The following is a 19,024-nucleotide window of genomic DNA, read 5'->3' as shown; positions in this document are numbered from 1 at the left end:
TTCCCCACCCGCGGGGTGAATGCTCTCTTGGTTATATAGCCTTAAATATAGAACATCCAGGAACTCGTAGATCGCCTCCCTGCCGGGGTTACGTCTCCGCGTACCGCAGCCGAAGTGATCGTGAGACGAGCAATTCCAAGTGTAAGTGTGCGAGAAAATTCTTGCTGTATTTACCTTACTAAAACTCTATACCGCAATCCAACGGTGTTTTATATTTTAACGAGGAATCAACGCCATTCGAATAATCTCATTGTGAATGCGTATTTTTTGCTCAATAGGTTCGTTCCATAATTCTTCGAAACTTCGGACGAGGTTGTATCAAGTTCTATTAGTTATGAGTTATTAAGAAAATATTACTACAGATTTATTACTTATTATACGTTATTGAGTTCTTAATCGAATTTCAATTTTTTTTAAATTCCTAATGGAACACTTCACATCCGTTTAAAGTTCAGATAAAAATAAAATACACCCAAATCAATGAAAAAGTTTTCTGCCTTTTCGAGAATTGGGATTATTTTTTAGAAAATCATTTACTCACGACGATTTTAGTATGCAACACAGGCAGTCAACCGAGAGTGTAATTAATACACCATCTCCGAAACAGAGTATCGTCGGAGTCGGTGGATTGCACGTGGCGCGTAGTTTTTGCAGGATGAAAAACCGTGGCTCCATGGATGGTCCCGGGGTGAGCGGGGAGGCTGGATGACTGCAGGCTGGTCGAGGCCGGGTTGTCTCCACTCAAGATTAAGCGGTAGAAAACCATTTCTCCCCTTACATAACGCAGTGCTTATGAGTTGGCTTTTTTGTTTAAACCATTCCTCGGACTAACCATGTGTTCAGTGTTACCAAGGGCACAAGTGCTTATACAAGTGCATATTACTGGCCCAACTATATCATACACGTATGTGTATGGGCTCTTCTTCAAGTCGAAGAAAAATTCAATCAAAATATTCATTTGTTTTTCACCAAAGTCAGTGGTCACTGATTCCGTCAGCGGTCTGACGTCTGGCATGACGCGTGGATTGGCCAATTGATTAGACGTTAGTCTAGAAAAAGAATGAAATCATTAAGAGAATGTATATCTAGTACATTTTACTATACTGAACTTGGGAAGTGTTATTACAATTTACTGCAAGACTGTAATGGCAAGTAAAACTAAAGCCGCAAACGTTTATCGAGCGTGCAAAACGCTTCATTTGCTACGCGGCCTTATTAAGAGTTGTGCTTGAAATAATAACGTGAGTTGGGAAATGGGAGACAGCAAACGAGTATGGAAGCGGGAAGCGGCCTTATTGAAAGCGTGCACTGTATTTGTCCCGCGTTGTTTGATCAACATGATAACGATGACTCGTGTAGCATTTGAACTGGCGGATTTCTGTGAGTAAGATAAAAGTACCGGTTATACAGGACTGAACCGTCTTCAGTGTCAAAAATATCTCTAATTGGTTCGAAGTAAACTAAATTCTGGCGTACCAACTTTACGTTCTCTTAAGAATGATGGTCAACCGATGCGGCACGTTTACAGAGTTCCCTAAATATTTCTCGCGATAAGGATCGGATCCTGTTCAGTAATGGAAAAAAATACGTAATCGATGCAGCGTGTCATCGTGATGGCAGAGCATGTTTAGGGTGTAATCTCTCGCAGCTGTTATAACGAGCCTAAGTGTATTACAGGCATGGCAGCTATATGTTTGTTCCTATTATAGTTTGAAAATTTTCCAATTAGCAGGAAATGCCGTAGCGCGTGTACGTATATCTATATGTGTTCCGCTTGTTTTGTCCAGATGGCCAACACGCTGTCTACACTCAACAATGCGTATTTGACTAGAGCCGATCGCCAGACGCCCCGGGGTGCAAAGCTGACCGTAAAACCCGGCGGTTTTTCGAACTGAAATTCACAGCCGCATGTGCTGGTTCACTGCTGCCCAACATATGTAGGTGAAGAACGCTGCGAGCGTTATTTTTTTTTCTTTCATTTTTGCTTACAGCACTTCACGTTCAAGGTAAATTTTTGCAAGCTGCCGAGGAATCACGCGGATCCGGATCCTGTGGCAGATGTTCTCGTTCGGTTCATCTACTCAAATTCCTCGACCTAAGTCTCGGTGCCGTTAGTTCGACGTTAACGACATGCTAAATGACTCTCGGAAAAGCCCAAAAAGCCGAAGCAGGAGCTCAATCTATTGTCCTGTGACGAGAGTCTGGCAAAGGTTTTGAACACCGCTTCTACTGCCTGCTACCCAGGTATAGATGTCTAATAGATACAGAATGGAAACACCGTATACATCGTTCCTTCTTGTTTTCCAACCAAATATTAGCCACCACCTTTCTACTCGCATTAGAACTTCTTCACAATAACAACTTCCGAACGGTTAAAGAGAGCAAGGGATGCTTAACTTGGCCCTGTTTCAACTACGTTTATCCGAGCAGGAAAAAAAAGTTACGATTTACGGGAAAATTGTTTGAATTTGAATGAAAAAAGTCGTACGCTTTTTTTTTTTTTTTATTTTGATAATGCTTAACCGTGAGAAGGGAAATTTAAAGAAGTTCTATCTGTGAAACGGACTTCTGGTGTGCTGATGCACCCATTTCGGTGTAAAAATCTATAAATACACAATAGACGTTGTTTTTATAATGCATATATGCACTGGGTCTATATAGCCCGTTAGAAGTATGCCATGACTAGTTGATTTCACGTGGTGGAAGATTCCAAGCCACCACTATCATATCCGTGCTGACAAATAGACTTATACCAATTCTTTGATAAATATACAAATATTTTGTCAGCACGGTATTACCATGGGGATGTATAATTTGGTTAGACATTAGTTATCAGATGGTCGACAGAAGCCTGTGTCTATGAATATTTCCACGCCTATCGTTAACTAATATATACGTGATAAAGAAAATTCACGAAACGTTAAGTGTTCTTAACTTTGTGCGTAACGGTCAAATATTTATCAAGTGTTTCTAGCTATTCCGCGTTTATATTTTCGTCGACTGTTGTTTCATGGTTTAATTTCGACTACTTAAATAGCGCGGCTTGCAGTAAGTCTGATCAAACTTTTTCTCGATTTTTGTAATCCAGTTACAACTCCTCCAACTTTCAGATTGCACTGGATTACGCTCAACTGTTAACATGCAATACAAATCTCAGCATGTAGGTATACATTGGAACGCATAAAGTCCCTGCACCGTATCTGCAGAGTTATACCGATGGAAGTGTATCACATTAGATTAGATTTCTCTAATCTACAAAAAGAGACACCGCTATGTAATTATCACTAATGTTTAACCAGGCATTTTTGCTTCAGCACTAAACACCTTCGTTTTTGTCTATTGAAGGTCTCAACACCTGACGTGTAAACTTTATCACCAAATAGTTTTGGGAGGGATATCGAACCACATGACACAGACTTCAGATTGGACGGCACTAAATTTGGTGTACAATTCGCACCAAGACTTTCTAAAACGAAACGTCCCCACAGTGTTGGAGTTGGGAAGAAAAAAATTGCTTAAAGACATTCTGCTTATCGGTTCGAAGTACTAGACCATATTTGCAAGTCGGAGGTCAGACTTAACAGCGTTACTGAATCCATGTTAACACATGACGTACGATAATAGATAGAAATTCGTTTTGCATAATCAGACCGAAACTGGGCGCAAAAAAAAGCCTGGAAAGTGAAATGCTGTTCCGATCTCCAGGGGTGGTCTACCTCCTTAAGACCTCAAGGATCGAGCTTTGTAATTCAAGGACGCGCTGCCGAATCGTCTGGCGTCCAAAGATGACGGGTAAATCCTGGCTGGTCCCGGCTTGCAGGGTAATCTTGAAGCTACTCTTGAAAGTGGGTCTCCATCCCTCCCCCCTGCAACTCCCCTGCAACGTCGGGCCGAGACTTTTGGCCCTATCGAGGAACAGGGATCCCTTTCAAGTCTGAAAAACCCCATCGCCGGCCACCCGGAGTTGGTAAAAACCCAACCCACCGCCGGAGCGATTCCCCGAGTGGCAGAAGGAGGCCCTGACAGTCATCCCCGTCGCCTCGCGGTTCTCGCGCTCAGCTCCCGCCTCGGCATATTGTTTCAGCTGGCGCGTCGAAGAACTTCTCTCCCTTGCTCTGGCGTCGGTACGTCGCATGTGTATAAATGCGGCGACGCCGACGTCGTCGTACTTGCACCCACGCGGCACCGACGCGACGCCATGTCTGCAGCTCGCCTCGTTACTCCGGGTGCATACGGAGCATCGTATCTACCCTTTTCTGCCGATCCAAGGTATATAAGGCATTCTTTATCGCGACGGAATGCTGGATACCAGTAATTCACCTACCTAATAGATGAGAAATTCCGACCAGCTTTGTCGCTCGAGTAATTTTACTTTTATGGTACCTACCTTGGTACTAGTGCTGTGCGATTAGTCGATTGATCGGCAGCTTGATTGATTAATTGTAAAATCAATTGATCGAGGAACTCAATTAATCGATTAATCGTACAGAGTTGGACTGAGACACTGCACGTAAACTTACAATTAGTAAAGGCCTTAAGAATTAGGTCAATTTTGGGAATTCATATCTCGACAACTGATCGTTCAATTCGGTTGGGGTTTGTTTTATTAAAAATCGATCACGATCGAGCTTCATTTACATATCTCCTTTAGTCAAATTAATCGATAGGAAGCATCGGTATAGATAATGACGTCATTGATCTTACTCGGTGACATGTTTCGCGGTGATCACGATGTCTCTAGCAATTCATTTATATTCAAATTTGGGACAACATTTCTCGGATAATATATCCCTTTTGCCAGAATCCGAATTTTTAGAGAATTTCTTCAATAATATTGCGACCGTTCAAGATTCGATTTTTTGTAAAAACTTTACGACTTTTTTATTTACTAGATATAAAAGTATATTATTCAACAAATTGTTTTTAGCAAAAAAGTTAAACTGTATCTAAGAACGACGTCTCCGAATTTGAAATAAATCGTTTGACCAGTTATTGAGATACCGATGGGCAATGCAAAACATGTCATCGATCAAACGAATTGACGTTATATTATCAATAGAAATGTTTCCTATTAATTAATTCTGATAATATTTTTTTAACTATATAAATGTATTTAAAAAAAAAAAACCTAATTGAATTGAATAATTGCTTGATTTTCACGAATTCTTGTGAATGTTTTATCCCAACCTATCCCAAACGCCATATTGTTGTTATAATAAGAACTTCATGAAGAATTATTACAGTTTTTAAGGAATCGATAAATAGTAACGATATCAAAAATCGATTCTTTCGATTTGGCAGATCACGCAATATTGGTCAATTCAAATCAAGTATTTTGATTATTTTTATAAACGGAAGCATAAATTCAATGAATTGTATATGAAGTTCAGAAGTGTTGTTATCTTCCATCACTGATCGGATGGATGTCCGTTTGACATCGACAACTTGACGGCTGCTTATATCTAACAGGGCATTAAGTGCAGTAGGTAGTTACAACCGCGATGATATCTCCGATCGAATTAAACACCATAGATATATGTAGGTACATATGTATGTATGTTCTACCTCCTCTACGCCTGTGGGCGTTTCCTGGCTGTCGGTTTTGTGCCTCATAGCCTTACCGAAATTGTAATTAATACTCAGGCCGACGTAACGAATGTTTGATGCACGGATATAATAACGATATTATCCTCCCCCGCCCGCAGGGAACGCAATAACACGCAATTGCTACGGGCACCGTGTTTGAGTTACGATCGGGGTGCCGACTCCCGTGTAAAGTAGATACCGAAATACCGTTTGCCAAATTTGACAGCAGTAATTGGTGGCTATCAGACGCCGCTCGAATTCCCGGCAATCACCACACGCACCAAACCCCCTAACTCGCCATGAAAGTCGAGAATAGAATATATTACTGTTCGCAGGGCTGATTTCACGACAAATGTGCCCAAAAAACAAAGATACGGAAGGTGAGAGTGTCTCACTCTCAAGATTGAAATTATGCAGAAGAGGTAAACGATTTTTTTTATCACTCCAAATAATATAACTTGGACGAAGACAGCTGGAATTTTTTTACCGAACTAAAAAAAAAAAGAATGAAATAACTGCGAATGTGACCAATTCTGTTAAGTGCAGAAATAGTGTAGAATTTTTTGTCTCACGTTGGTGGTTGTTCTTCTGCTTTAAGTTTTCAAAGAAATAATTTACTTCTGTAAGACCACTCTTCCACTTCTTCCACGTGTACTCCAAACAGGCCGCAAGCCACATGATTCGAAAGTCTCTCTGTCGCTTCTTCAAATTTCTTACAATGTTCCTCTTTTTTCCTCCTGACAGACAGCGGGTGAAAACTCCGACCCTTAGCTTCGTCTGATGATTTCAGCAGTGAGTAGCCTACAGCGGAGGAAAGAAGAGACTCAGCCTGACTCAGCCTCTTTCCAAAGTTTCTTTCGGTCGCTCGAAGGCGCACAAATATCTTACCTACCATCGTTCTAATAATACTGGGTGTATAACACGCATACGGGCGTAGGAAACGGAAGTCAGCTGACAGCTGGTCCCTCTGTGGCGAGACTCGGTACGATAGCTAGTAACTGCAAGTAGCACACGCGGGACGTGATTTACGTTAATAGTCACACGCGTCAGCGTGTGCGCACGTTGGTTACACGCGTGCTTCTAAGTGCGCGCAATTCGTACAGCACGCGACCAAAAGCTCAGCATTTTTTTCCCCTGCGCGTGTTTCTTGCCTTTTTTCTTATTCTCCACGAAACTTTTCCTCCGAGCACAAGCTGCACCCTATCGTAAACAAATAAAGCATGCTGTGAGTTTCTGGATGGAACCGAGAGAAGATGAAATCACTTCCGTTGTCTTGGCATCAATTTGTACACGAACATGTATGTCGCGGTGGAGTTGACGTATTCTTGAATTAAAATCTTTGCGTTTGGCAACTTTCGAAAGATAATAGCGATAGGACTTGAAGGAAAATGATTTTTTCACTTCACTCTAATGGCCTGCGTGGAAATGCAAGTCTGGTTTTATGGCACCAGAGTACCGTGGCTCGTGGTTTATCTTTTCCAAAAAAATATCCTCATAGGGTTTCAAAGAACAGCATGCGGTTTTTAAACTGCAGGCATCGCAATTTTTTCTTCCCCGTCTTCTTCATCTACTTCAAGTATCAGACGCTTATACGTTTGCTGTGGCAAGTGCTTGGAGTGTTATATATGCAATAGATGAGCTTGAAGGTGGTCTCCACTTAAACGTGGAACCTCTTTCTAGTAGGTATGCGGCTGAGTTTTAGTCTAGACTCTAGACTTGTCCTCTTGTCGCGAAGAAGGTGGGTATAGCGTGCACTATAACCGCTTTTGAGTGTGGCGGAAATTCAAGTGCCCGGCACTCGTGTACTTTGGTCAGAGCGAACGAATCTTCATTATCTTCCAGTGAAGACCTCCACCGCTGTTCCCGCATTTACGTATCTACCCACCGACCCGCCGAACTACCTACTTGCAATTAGTCTCCACGGTCAAGAGGACGAGACGACTGTCTCCTTGATGTTTCTGCTCCACCAAGTTTATCACAAAGATCAGTAAAACCAGGTTCAACTCTTATCTGCGATCCAGTTGGACTGGAACGAAGTGAAGCTTCCGAAAAGGCCTTTTCAATTTCAGTGTAAAGTCGTCCTCGAGGCTACAGAATCGCAAACTTTCCATTTTCCAAGAAAGATACATCCAACATTGTATAATCCCGGAAAATTCACTCTAGCAATGGAAAAGTTTATGCCGTTTCCAGATTTTCAAACAGTTTTAATGGATTGTTAGGAAATAGGCGATAGATATGAAATCATTTTGTGACTTGTAGAAGGATTGGGTAAAATAATAATGGACGATGTATAACTGTATCAATGACAATTACCTCTACGGTATTTCTTTTCCAGTTTGATGGCTTATCTTTAATTATACCTATGTGGCATGGCGATGACAAATTGAAGGCTACATACCCCCGCAGCGTGGGTGAACTCAAAACCAAAGTATTGCGCACGCGTATCGCCCGGAGGAATATTAACCACTCCTAAATCACCTGGAACATCCACTGACAGGCTATTTTTTCCAACCTATTTTAGATCACGAACTTATCCCGTGGCTAATAAATCAAACGCGAATGACTGAGGTACCACGAAGGAACACGGAAAAGAACAAGTTTCAATTCTCAGTCTGACTATGAGCGATATTTTTATTTTTTCACATTAAATATAGCGCGTTTGATGGATTAGATTCAAAGATGGATTCCAAAAAAGTTACACATTTTTATTTAAATCTACAGCTTCGACAATTCCGCAATACGTTTGATCGATATTTTCCTTGGGAAACTATGACTATAGAAAATCATCAAGACTAAATTTTTACTGAGTAATGAGATAGAAGCACATTTACCTATTATGAACGCTTCCAGCTGTATTTCTTATTTCGTATTAACGACACGTGAGGAAATAGATGTGGAATTTTTTGACATATTTAATTTTAGAAGTTGGATCATATTTGTCGAATGGATGAGTGAAAAATAGGCCTGAAATGAAAAACAAGGAAACACGTGAAAAGTTGATAAAAATAGAGATTTGCGCTTGGAGGGATAAATATCATTTCAACTGTTCAAACATCAAGCACCTGTTTTACTCTTAATACAAGTATTTTAGGGCTTTAAACATACTTGTGAAGCCAGATTGGCTAGGTGCGAATTCACAGCATTGGCAATACACTGTTTGGTACATATTCGGCGTAAATACATTCCGCGAATTGACATAACTACTTGACACCCACACCTATATCAACAAATATAAAAGTCACAACGTCTCCGCAGGTGCGTCGAGAAGAAACGAATCGGAAACCTACCTCCAACGTTACTTGAAGCCTATATTTAGGCAGGCATAATCAGCGATATGGAAACGACAGCGTAATCGAAAAGTAGCATATGTTCCGCAAGGAGACTCCGGAGTGGCCATGAGTCGATTGACAATAATCGGCGAAAATCCCTTCGAAAATAATGAAAGCCTGTTGCACCAGGGCCCGAGGGAATTCTGCTTGTAGGTGGTTAATTTACGTAACAAACAGCCCACGCGATATTCATACGAGGACACTGGCGGTGCGGAGTGAGAGCGAGGTCTGGTGAAAGATAAGGTCGGTAACGAACCCGAATAGCTCTATGTCCTCGGACCCAGCTTCCAGGATCCCGCAAACGAGGTCCAACGGCTAACGAAGCCCCGCACCCTATCTCGATCTCTCAATTACTCTAATCTTAATCTGAAGGGGTAGCTCCGCGCTGCTGACGAGGCCGCTTAGCTACCTGTTGTTTACCGGGTCCACGGTTCCCCCTTTTTTCCCCAGGACCACATGGTCCTCGTTCGAACGGACCCGCCTAGAGACCAGAAGACCTCGTGTTTCTCTGGAACGGATTCATTTTAAAGCCACCGTGCAGGTGTGGCATTCCTGGCACGAGTTGGACCGACAAGAGGTTGTCGATCGTTCTCACAGCATCCTCCACTGCAGCGCTTCTCCTTCCACCACACGGTCTTCACCGACGCGTCTTGGCCTCGTCGAATCATAACAATAAACAGAGGCCAACGGAGACGGTGAGATGGGGCAAAGGGTGGAAGGTTCGATCCTTTACGAGCGAGAATGTCCAAGCTTGAGATTAATAAGTGGACACCCATCTCCGGATCACTGGATCTGCTCTGCATCTGGCACATTGAACGGCCCACAGAATTTTTGACAAACGATTTCAGGTGATCTTAATCAATTTCAAGTCATAATTGTGCCCGTAGTGGCGAGTTGAGGTAATCACGGCCAGGAAAGGACCACCACGGATGCCTGTGTGAATAGGAGGTGCCAAGTATTCGGATTGGTTGTAATCCAAAGACTATACTAATTACTGGTAAGCGTTGAATCGAAGAATTGTATTCTACGACGCCCAGTTGTGTATAACAGTAGTTGTTTCGAAACCTTAAGAATTTAAGCCCCTTAGAAAATCCTAGGGTTTCGTTAAGGACAGGAAGTGAGAATTTTTGTGATGACTATCCTGTGGAAGAATCAGGATTCCTAGCAGAGGAAGAGTAAATTAAGTGACAATTGTAGTGTCAAAGGAGAAGTGATGCTATGTGGGGCTCTTGCCCAGCAGTCTCTTCGGCTCTAAATCATTTCACCCTACGTTCCAGATTCCTTGATTTCCGAAGGTGCACGTGGGAGTAACAAAGCGCGTTCAAGTTCCTTGGAATCAATCTACGTTTCCCATTGTCAAACGTGTTTCAATTAACTTTCTCAGCTGTTGGCCGTTGCTCGGCTGATTGTTGTGATCCGTCTATGGTTAGCCGGTTTCCTGATTCCCGGGTATACATCTCGAACGGATGCGGACGATGCGGTAGCTAGTGTTTTACCGCAGATTGAAAACAGTTCGTTCTTATATATGCTTGTTGTGTGAACGAGGATGGGTGTGCAGTTGAAATTGGTGTGACGACGAACGGAGTCTCATGCCTGTTGAGGTTCGATGCAACTCGAACACGTCTAGCAATTACAACCGAGGTTCAAGTGGAAATTACTCGGCTCTTTGACCGGGGAAGAAGCTACGTTTAACTTGTAATCGTGTTGCGTCAGTTTCCTGCGCGCGCTTAGTTATGTAGTCACGGTTGAAGCGCGGTAGCTCATAGCCATAATCGCTGATTGCGCGATCATTAACGATCATTTTTATGGTAATTTAACATCGTACGAGTATTCGATAAAAGTTTATCGACAACTGCGTATATTCGACTATTAATAAGCCGCTGGGTGGGGGGCAATCGCGCATCTCTACCCGACCAACTTCCAGCACTTGAAATTCGACGGTTCTTATCAAATCGACCCGGTGTTTTCATTTCTCTAATCGCAATCGCTGACACTTGGGAATTTCTGATAAACAGGCATCCGGAAATCCCAGAACTTGAAACTCTTATTACAACGAGACCAACGATAGGTAATTGAATTTGGATTTACTCATGGTTCTGTACTAGAAATTTACTTGCTTACATGTTCTCACGCTTGATATGTATATGAATAATCTCTCGTGACTTTATGTAACTGTAATATACCCCATAACAACGTGAAAATCACGAGATTTCGTATCCACATTGCGAATGGTTCAAGTAGCCAACTACGTTGACTTTCATTCTCTATTAAGTTATTAAAGAGTCGTAACACGCGTGTGTTAATGATTTCCATAAAAAAATATACATAGCATGATAATTATAGTAACAGCTTCTGATTGTGAGCTTATTACCTACAATAACGGATACCCGTAATATTAACAGTTTTGAAATGATTTCACCACATTCTCTTAGGCAGATTATTACCTATTTCGAAGAAAAAATCCTTTACTATTGCTTAGCGTCCTGACATTTCGCTAAATTGCTCGTTTCTTTCTATCGATATTTCATCGATTTCTTGCCAATCGATACTCGAACATTCTCACAACGAATTTATAAGCCGGTGCCAAGCAGCGAGGAGCAAGTCCGCAGCTCGTCTCCAATTTCTCATCCATTACTCTCCGTCAACGTATACATATATATGCTTGACTACTCGACTATATAGTAGCCGGGTCTATCACTTTGTATCAACTGATGGAGTAATAAAGATCGTTTTATTCAGTCAGCATTCGCTTGGTATTCTTGTTGACGCAAATGATAAATTAGTTTACTCTTCCACGCATGACTTGTTGGCACAGCGATGAACTTTGACGGTTATCTTACGCTACGTTTCCCACAGCTAAAGCATGTGCAAACCTCCGGATATTTTCGGCGCGTGTTGAACCGAAGCAAAGCATCCAGAGAAACTTGAGGACCGACACATGGCTGCCGCATTTCGACCGAGAGTACAAGATTGTAAACGAAATTGCACTTCGTTCGGGCAATAAGGGACCCTCTGCATTGTTTTCACTCCGAGCAAAAGTCTGGAACAGTATACACGAGGGCGAATCGCCCATTGAGCCCACATCTGTATGCCATGCCAACCATGCACCAAACAGGAAATCCCAAAACCGTCATGCAAGACCAGGTACAGAAGCTTTTTCATATTCGCTATTAAAACCGTGAACACCATGTGCAAACCCATGCGGTTATACAAGCAGTCACATGCTGTTGCTGAATTTCCCAGGTCATGAAAGTGTGACATGCGTTGCAGGCAGCATTTTTGGCTTTACCCAGACCACAGTTATGACCATCGGCTATTATTTACTACCAATCACGATTACAGGCCTTAGCTCATCTGCGAGACATACCTCATGGACTATATTCTTTCCCTATAGTGGTGGGAATACTATGTCGAAAAAAAAGTAGAGGAAGAGGAAAAGAAGGCGAATAGATAAAAAAAATGTAATTAATGAGATTGCCAGGAAATGGTTTAATTCAAATCAATTAGCATACATTTGTTTTATCAAATGTCACGGGTTTACATTTTGGTTTTATTTGCGTAATCGATAAGCTCTTGTGTGTGTTATTGTAGCAGCCTTTCTTCGACGTCGCATTATTGCGGTTAACAATTTACTACACATGCTACTTACGCCAATGATTATTTACAGCAATCATTTCAAACGTGGGTCACAAATGTATCGGGGATCTGGTAGCGTTGGATCCGACTGCCAACTGCAGGGTGACACCAATTGCCATAGTTGGGCGGGTGTGTCACTTGTCAAGTAATAATTTCAGCTTCCGGTTAGACCACCTCGTGACTTATACGTCTTGTCCTTCTTCCTTTTTCTCTTTTTCAGCCACGCCAAGCCGTTCCGTTTAGTAAGCGGGTTGGCTCTTCGTATCTGTCAACTTCGAAGGAAAGTTAATGTAATTTACGACATTGAAATCGGCGTTAATTGCGCTCTTGTGGGTTTTTATTTCGCACAACCATCACCGACGCTCAATCTTATCTCGTGACTACTGTGCTAATTAAATGCAACCAGATGAAACTGTGTTACTTTGTGCCAATTTGGTAAATAAAAAGTGATTAACGAGAAACAATAAAATTGCGAATAAGGTGAAGTAGTCGTGATTATCTCAATAAATTCGAAAACGGTACTTATTTAAATTAACAAATAGTCTCACGAACGAAATAGAATTTCTAAATTATTAGAAAAACGCATGTCGTCCTGGAAAGTTTCATTTTACAAATTTAAAAAAAATAGTCCCAACTGTCAATAAGTTGAAGAGTATTTAGCACTGATGTAATTTGCACGTTCGTAAGTTCGAAGAGATGAAATAACATCTAATGTTTATTTTGCTGATTTAAAGTTAAATTTGAAATAATTTTCGTTTCTACATTCTTTTTTTTTTATAACCGACAAAACGCGTTTCATTAAAAGCCATCGGCAAATGTGACACATGCTATTCCTTTCCAATACGTGTGAAGGAAAGTTTTATTTGAGAAGCAAAAGAATGTAACGTGATGATTCACAAGAAGTAGATCCAGGGCAATCAAGAGGCCCACAGACACAAGCCTGACTTCATGAAATCTGATCTAAACGCGCAAACTTCAGGTACAACTGTCAGCCCAATGACGTCCCTGACTGGGTGCGTTAAGACCGTGCGTAAAATTAAGTTATCTCACAGTGCGCATGCGCCTGCATCGTTTACCGCACTTTACGCAGGCTCCACAAGCTTTGAAAATTTATAACTTTTCAAGCATGTGTTGGAAGAAATAGTATTCTAAAATATCAGTAAGACCCTGCATATATGTATACACCGAAATTTCCTGCATCTACAGAAAATCCAAAGAAAAAATCCTCATACCCTCATACCCCCGTCGAATTGCGTGACACGTCTTATCCAGCACGGATATGTGAGCATAGAGGTTCGGGGTCAAGGGTCTCTCCATCTCTCTCGCTCTCTCATTCCATCTCTCTCGACTGGCGAATAAGCAAGTAAAGTGGTATAAGTCGGCCAGACTCTGCACGGCAGATCCCGGGACGAGATTCCATCCGCACACACATCCACACCAGGCATCAGCTTCCAAGGATCGGATCGGCGCGTCGCGCCGTTGGACCCGTCACCCATCCACGATACCTCTTTCTCTCTCTCTCTATCCATCTCTATCCCTCTCTTTTTCTCGGACAGTGGACGCAAAGGTGTGGGTGGGCAGTCACCAAGTGCCGACTTGGGTCGGCCCGCGGCGAAGTTAACTCTCGGCCTGGCGCCGCGCCGTCGCCCCCCTCCGTCCCCCTGGGGCCCCCGACAATGCGTGCAGGCAATGCGAGAAAGAAAAAGAGAGAGAGAGCGCAAGAGCACGGGGGGGGGAGGCGACCGCGACTCCCGCTACATAGATGAGCATCACACAAGCGCACCATCTCGGCTAGGCTAGAACGCTCATCCCCCCCTTTGGGACCCTCCTCTCGCACCCTATCGCGTCAGCCCTCGTTCGACGCGGGACACACAACGTAGAAATGTGGGGGTGCAGCGCTCTCGCTCTCGCTCTCGACGACGCGACGCCAGGCGCAACGTAACGCAGCGCAGCGCAACGCAGCGCAGCGCACGGTCGCCGCTACCTACCCGACTCCTCGAGTCTTCGGTCGACCGTCGGACGGCTGGGCAAACCCGCTTCGACGACCGTCAAGAGTTCAGTCTGTTGCCGCACGCACGCCGACGCACATCGCGCCCGGAGTTCTGAACCGGCCGCCGATATTAGGGGAGGAATTTATCGTTATCCGTGAGGATATTCACGCGTTTATCCGCACGATTTTTTACGCTTGTCAGCTGTTTCGTTACAACAGCCTTCGGGCGGTTTTTCTGTTTTATGGACGGATAGCTTTTACCGTCGGAGCACCCTTGCGTGTACGGTGAATTTGCCTTTTTTTCGTCGTTTCTGTTATCGAACAACTTCGATCGAGACTCGGATCTTTTTCGAAGACTTCGAACAATTGCTGCGGCCCAAGTGTGACAAACTCGTTGTGCGACGTTCCCATTGGATTATAAATCAAACTGTGTTCGTGAACAAAACCAAACAAAAAAAAAATTATATAAATAAAAAAGTATAGCAGGAGGGATAGATAATACACCGAACTTCACGTTGACGTCGAGTACTTTGCAACGTGAATATTGCCAACATAAAAAACAAAAAAAAGTTTGTGGATGCCGATGTCAGGATGAACGGCCACGTGGTGGAGTCTACCTGTCAGCTCTCCGACTTTATGAAAGGTAAATATATTATCATGAATGAATTTTGTTTTTCATCGACGTTTGCAAGTATTCTTTGTCCTTGGGTGCATGCCCCAAGTTTATATATAACTGCGTTCTGCTTAAATATAATCTCGTCGTCATCTGGAGTGGCCGATAACTCGGCAAGTTTCATAATTTTTCAAACTCGTTAACGGTCGATCACACAATCGAACAATCCATCAATCATTACGATCATCCAAGCACAGGTTGTATTGCATGCACTTTTCCATCTTTTTGACAGCCTTCAGTTACGGACATTTCAAGAATTAAATGATTACATTCCACGTTATTATACACGATAAAAACATTTCTTGGTGTCTGAAACGACAGTTTTATATTTCGACAAAACTCCTCTGCCTCCGCAAAATTTCTTTTCCAAATCAAGGTGACCGGGAATATCGCAAATAAAAGTGAAAAGTAAAATTTGTCTGTATCGGTAAACTTTCCAATTTGGCGCCAAATTACTTGATCGTTCTGGTCAATAATTCGGCGAATGCGTGCCCTACCAATGGCTTCAAAATTCCTACAAGGATAAAAGTTTATTTGCATTCAAGAGAAGACGCGAATTAACGCGGTTGATTTCTAGAAGTCGTCTGCTGCAATCGCGGTAATGATTCCTTGGAAATAGTTTTTGCAAACTGGGAGGGAGGGAGGGAGTGAGAGAGAGGCTTATTGTTAAAAATGTGTCAAGGCGTAATTAGTCCCCTGAACATAGTTGCAAATACACGTAACGCGTGTCCACCTATCCCAACTACAAATAACACTGAAGTTGGTAACGTTCTCGTAGTGATTCACGTTTCGGAAAAACCGTCATTTCGCAATATTAGGAATCTCTGAAATGCAGTGAATTAAAATGAGGCTAAACGGGGATTTACATTTTCAAAACTTGGCTACTTAAACGTCACTGTAAAATTGCAAAATAGTCATTTTTCCCTCCAATCTTTCGTTACACTAACGTTACTAACTTCAGCCTCTTAACTATACTATAGATAGATAGACGGCTAACTACTCTTCCACGACTTATTACAAACGCATAACGCGCGCGCAAAGATAGGTGAAAATAGCAGTCGCAAAGTCACGAGGCGTCGTCGGTTAGTTAATGCCTGCTGCATTGTTTGTTTTGTCGTCATTCTGTTTATTCGACGACTCGCGATTATCTCTCGGGTCCCCCTTCGCCTCGCGACTCTTCTTCCCTATCACGCTCTTGCTGACAATTAGCTCATCCGCACGAGGTACCGGAAACGAAAAATACACTTGCGAGGTCTTACGACGCTCCTCAAGTTGTTATTATCGTACCGTCGAGGAATTTCAATTTCTTGTTTTTTTTTTTTTTACTTTTCTTACGCCGTCAGCTGTTCGGCAAACTTGCAGGCATGCAATTACGAATTGTCGAACGATGACTAGAAACGGTGACAAATTCTTTCGATGTTTAGTTGTATCAGGTGATTCTTGAGAAATGATTGTCTTCGATTTTTCATTGCTTTTGTAAAAAATTACGTTTCAGAAATTATGTACTTATTATTTTTTCTGATATAAACGTTTGTCGTTTTTGTAGCTTTCTTACAATTAGTGACATTAAGTAAGATACCGAATCGCGTAAAGTAACCAGAAATGGACGTATCATTTTCATTGACAAAAGTCAATCGTGAAAGATTGCTGCACATATTTCGCACAAAAGTATATTGTTGTAATTCATAGGAAAAAATTCCAAACCTGACAATCAGACCTTCTGAATATACCTGACACTAGCTGAAACAAAATTTCTTATTTACTGAAATAAATCGAAACACTGCAATAACTGGCTTTCGAAGTTACGTTGCACCTACTGGGATATCCATGGGAGCTGAATCTTTCATTAAACAGACAGTTCCAGCAGACGAGAGGTCGTTTCAGTAGAAAATATAAATTCGTGTAATAGCTACTAAACGGTGATTTCCGCGGATCTTTGGCCATGTCTTCGTGCTAAATGAGATGATGCGAATCGCAAATATAACCATTTCGTCGACTTCTCAGTCTTGTCTGAAGGGGTGATGATGCATCGCGTGCTTGTTTGAGCGTCATCGAAACCCACGCAGCTATTACGCTTCTGCTTTTGCTTCTGCTGCATGCTCCTGGGATCAATCTTGAGAGTTCATCTCTCACGTATCGAAACCTGGACAGACACGTATTTCTACCCGTGGGAGAAATAGCGAGGATAATTATCCCGTCGAGATCAGAGACGTTACAGGGATTTTAGAGCTAGGTGTAAACTTAGTTTTTTATTGCAAGGGGGGGGGGGGGGGGGGGGGGGGGGCGAGACAAAAAAGTTGTCAAGGTTTTTGTATATACGCAAAATAGTGGAAAACGTTAGTATTTTGCAATTTGATCAAGGTTGATCGAAATGGTAAACTTGTGGCTAAATATTGCGTTAACGTATGATCCTTAATAATTATTAGAATACAAAATAAGTGTAAAGTCGAGTTTTCGATCATGAATCTGATCCATCGACCCGTCAGATATCCGACATGGTTGAAGTCTGATGTGCGAAAGTTATTTCTAAAAAAAAAAGAAGAAAAAAAAGCTTGTACCACATCGGCTGCTCAAAACGTCTTTCTAATGAACGTTCGAAATTTTAAGCATACGTTTCGAATTAGAGAAATAACGAAAAGTCTATTTTACGCGTCTAGCAATTCGATGCCCCACGAAAATGGAAATCAGGTGAAAATTCGCGGATGCTCGAAGAGTCAGCTCACATTTTTACTACATTTTTTTACTCCTTCATTTTCGATACCATAATAATCCTTCGGGGAGACATATTTGCGCACGTACAATAATTTACATATGAATGTCAAAGTGTGAGTACGTTTTTGATACCTATATATTTATATATATATATATATACATATACTTATTTGTATACAAGTATGTATCGCTGTACGCATAGGTACGTACCTACTGATCAAGAATCGATAAAGATGCGATTATGTATGGCTTGTGGATGCGGGAAAGCCGTGTACGGTAGTATCTTGCGACACCTGAGTCACGGTTTAAATGAATTTTATGTTTCCTGTTTACCCATCCCATATCGCCTTTGCTTTGGTCGAAACGCCGCGCGAAAATACATATATATACATATATATATATATATATGTATATTTATGTAGATTTATTTATATAGGTTGTACGGTTTTAAATGACTATTATATTATATTATACGTATGCGCCTGAATATCTTGTGCAACTTGTGTTTATTCTTAAAACCCTTCGGTGTTAAGAGAGTTTGCGAAATTGTTGAATATATATAACGTAATTATTAAGTTAAAAATTTTATAGAATTTTTTTTCTCCAACATTTGTCGTTTTAATTTTACAATAAATTCTTTATCTTTTACTGTTTGTTTTTTTTTTCTGACTGAAACAGTTATTTTCATTCGAAGTATTACGTGACAAATATATTAGGTATATATGTATACATTTTATACAGCTAATTCGTTATAAGTCACGCTGTTCCCGATAAATCTAAAGTTCGAGAATTCGAAAACCTATTTAGCATTCCGGTTTTCGATTAGTTTAAGAAGAAAAAAAAAGAAACTCGTACATCATAACAAGCTAGCCGCCTCTGCATTCAACGACGATCTTTTGAAATTTTGCGATGACTGTATAATTTCCGAGGATATTAACTGGTCTTGCAAATAATTGACACATAGAGGCACATCAAAAATTCACATGCATTATACGCGCCATGCATTCAGACATAATTCGCGGTACATTCTACACCTCATAATGCAAAACGAGTGATCGAGGCACGCGTTTGAGTCCCCCCCTGCCGTTAACATATTCA

The 19,024-nt window shown here is 41.8% G+C and overlaps 1 protein-coding gene across 3 annotated transcripts in view; it reads left to right on the top strand.

The window, feature by feature from the left end:
- The window catches only part of LOC124412813 (protein atonal homolog 8), a 79,246-nt gene that overhangs the window by 44,581 nt on the left and 15,641 nt on the right, over positions 1 to 19,024 (top strand). Inside the window, exon 1 of one of the 3 annotated variants that reach the window (XM_046892959.1) lies at positions 14,396 to 15,184. The exons of the other annotated variants lie outside the window; for them this stretch is intronic. Within the exon in view, the coding sequence (XP_046748915.1) occupies positions 15,133 to 15,184 (52 nt within the window). The 5' untranslated portion in view covers positions 14,396 to 15,132. Of the gene's footprint in view, positions 1 to 14,395; positions 15,185 to 19,024 lie in introns of those variants that run through there. 3 annotated transcript variants of the gene reach the window in all.

The sequence above is a fragment of the Diprion similis genome, chromosome 2 (genome assembly GCF_021155765.1).
Source record: "Diprion similis isolate iyDipSimi1 chromosome 2, iyDipSimi1.1, whole genome shotgun sequence".
Classification (NCBI taxonomy): Eukaryota; Metazoa; Arthropoda; class Insecta; order Hymenoptera; family Diprionidae; genus Diprion; species Diprion similis.
This window is presented reverse-complemented; position numbering and strand designations above follow the sequence as displayed.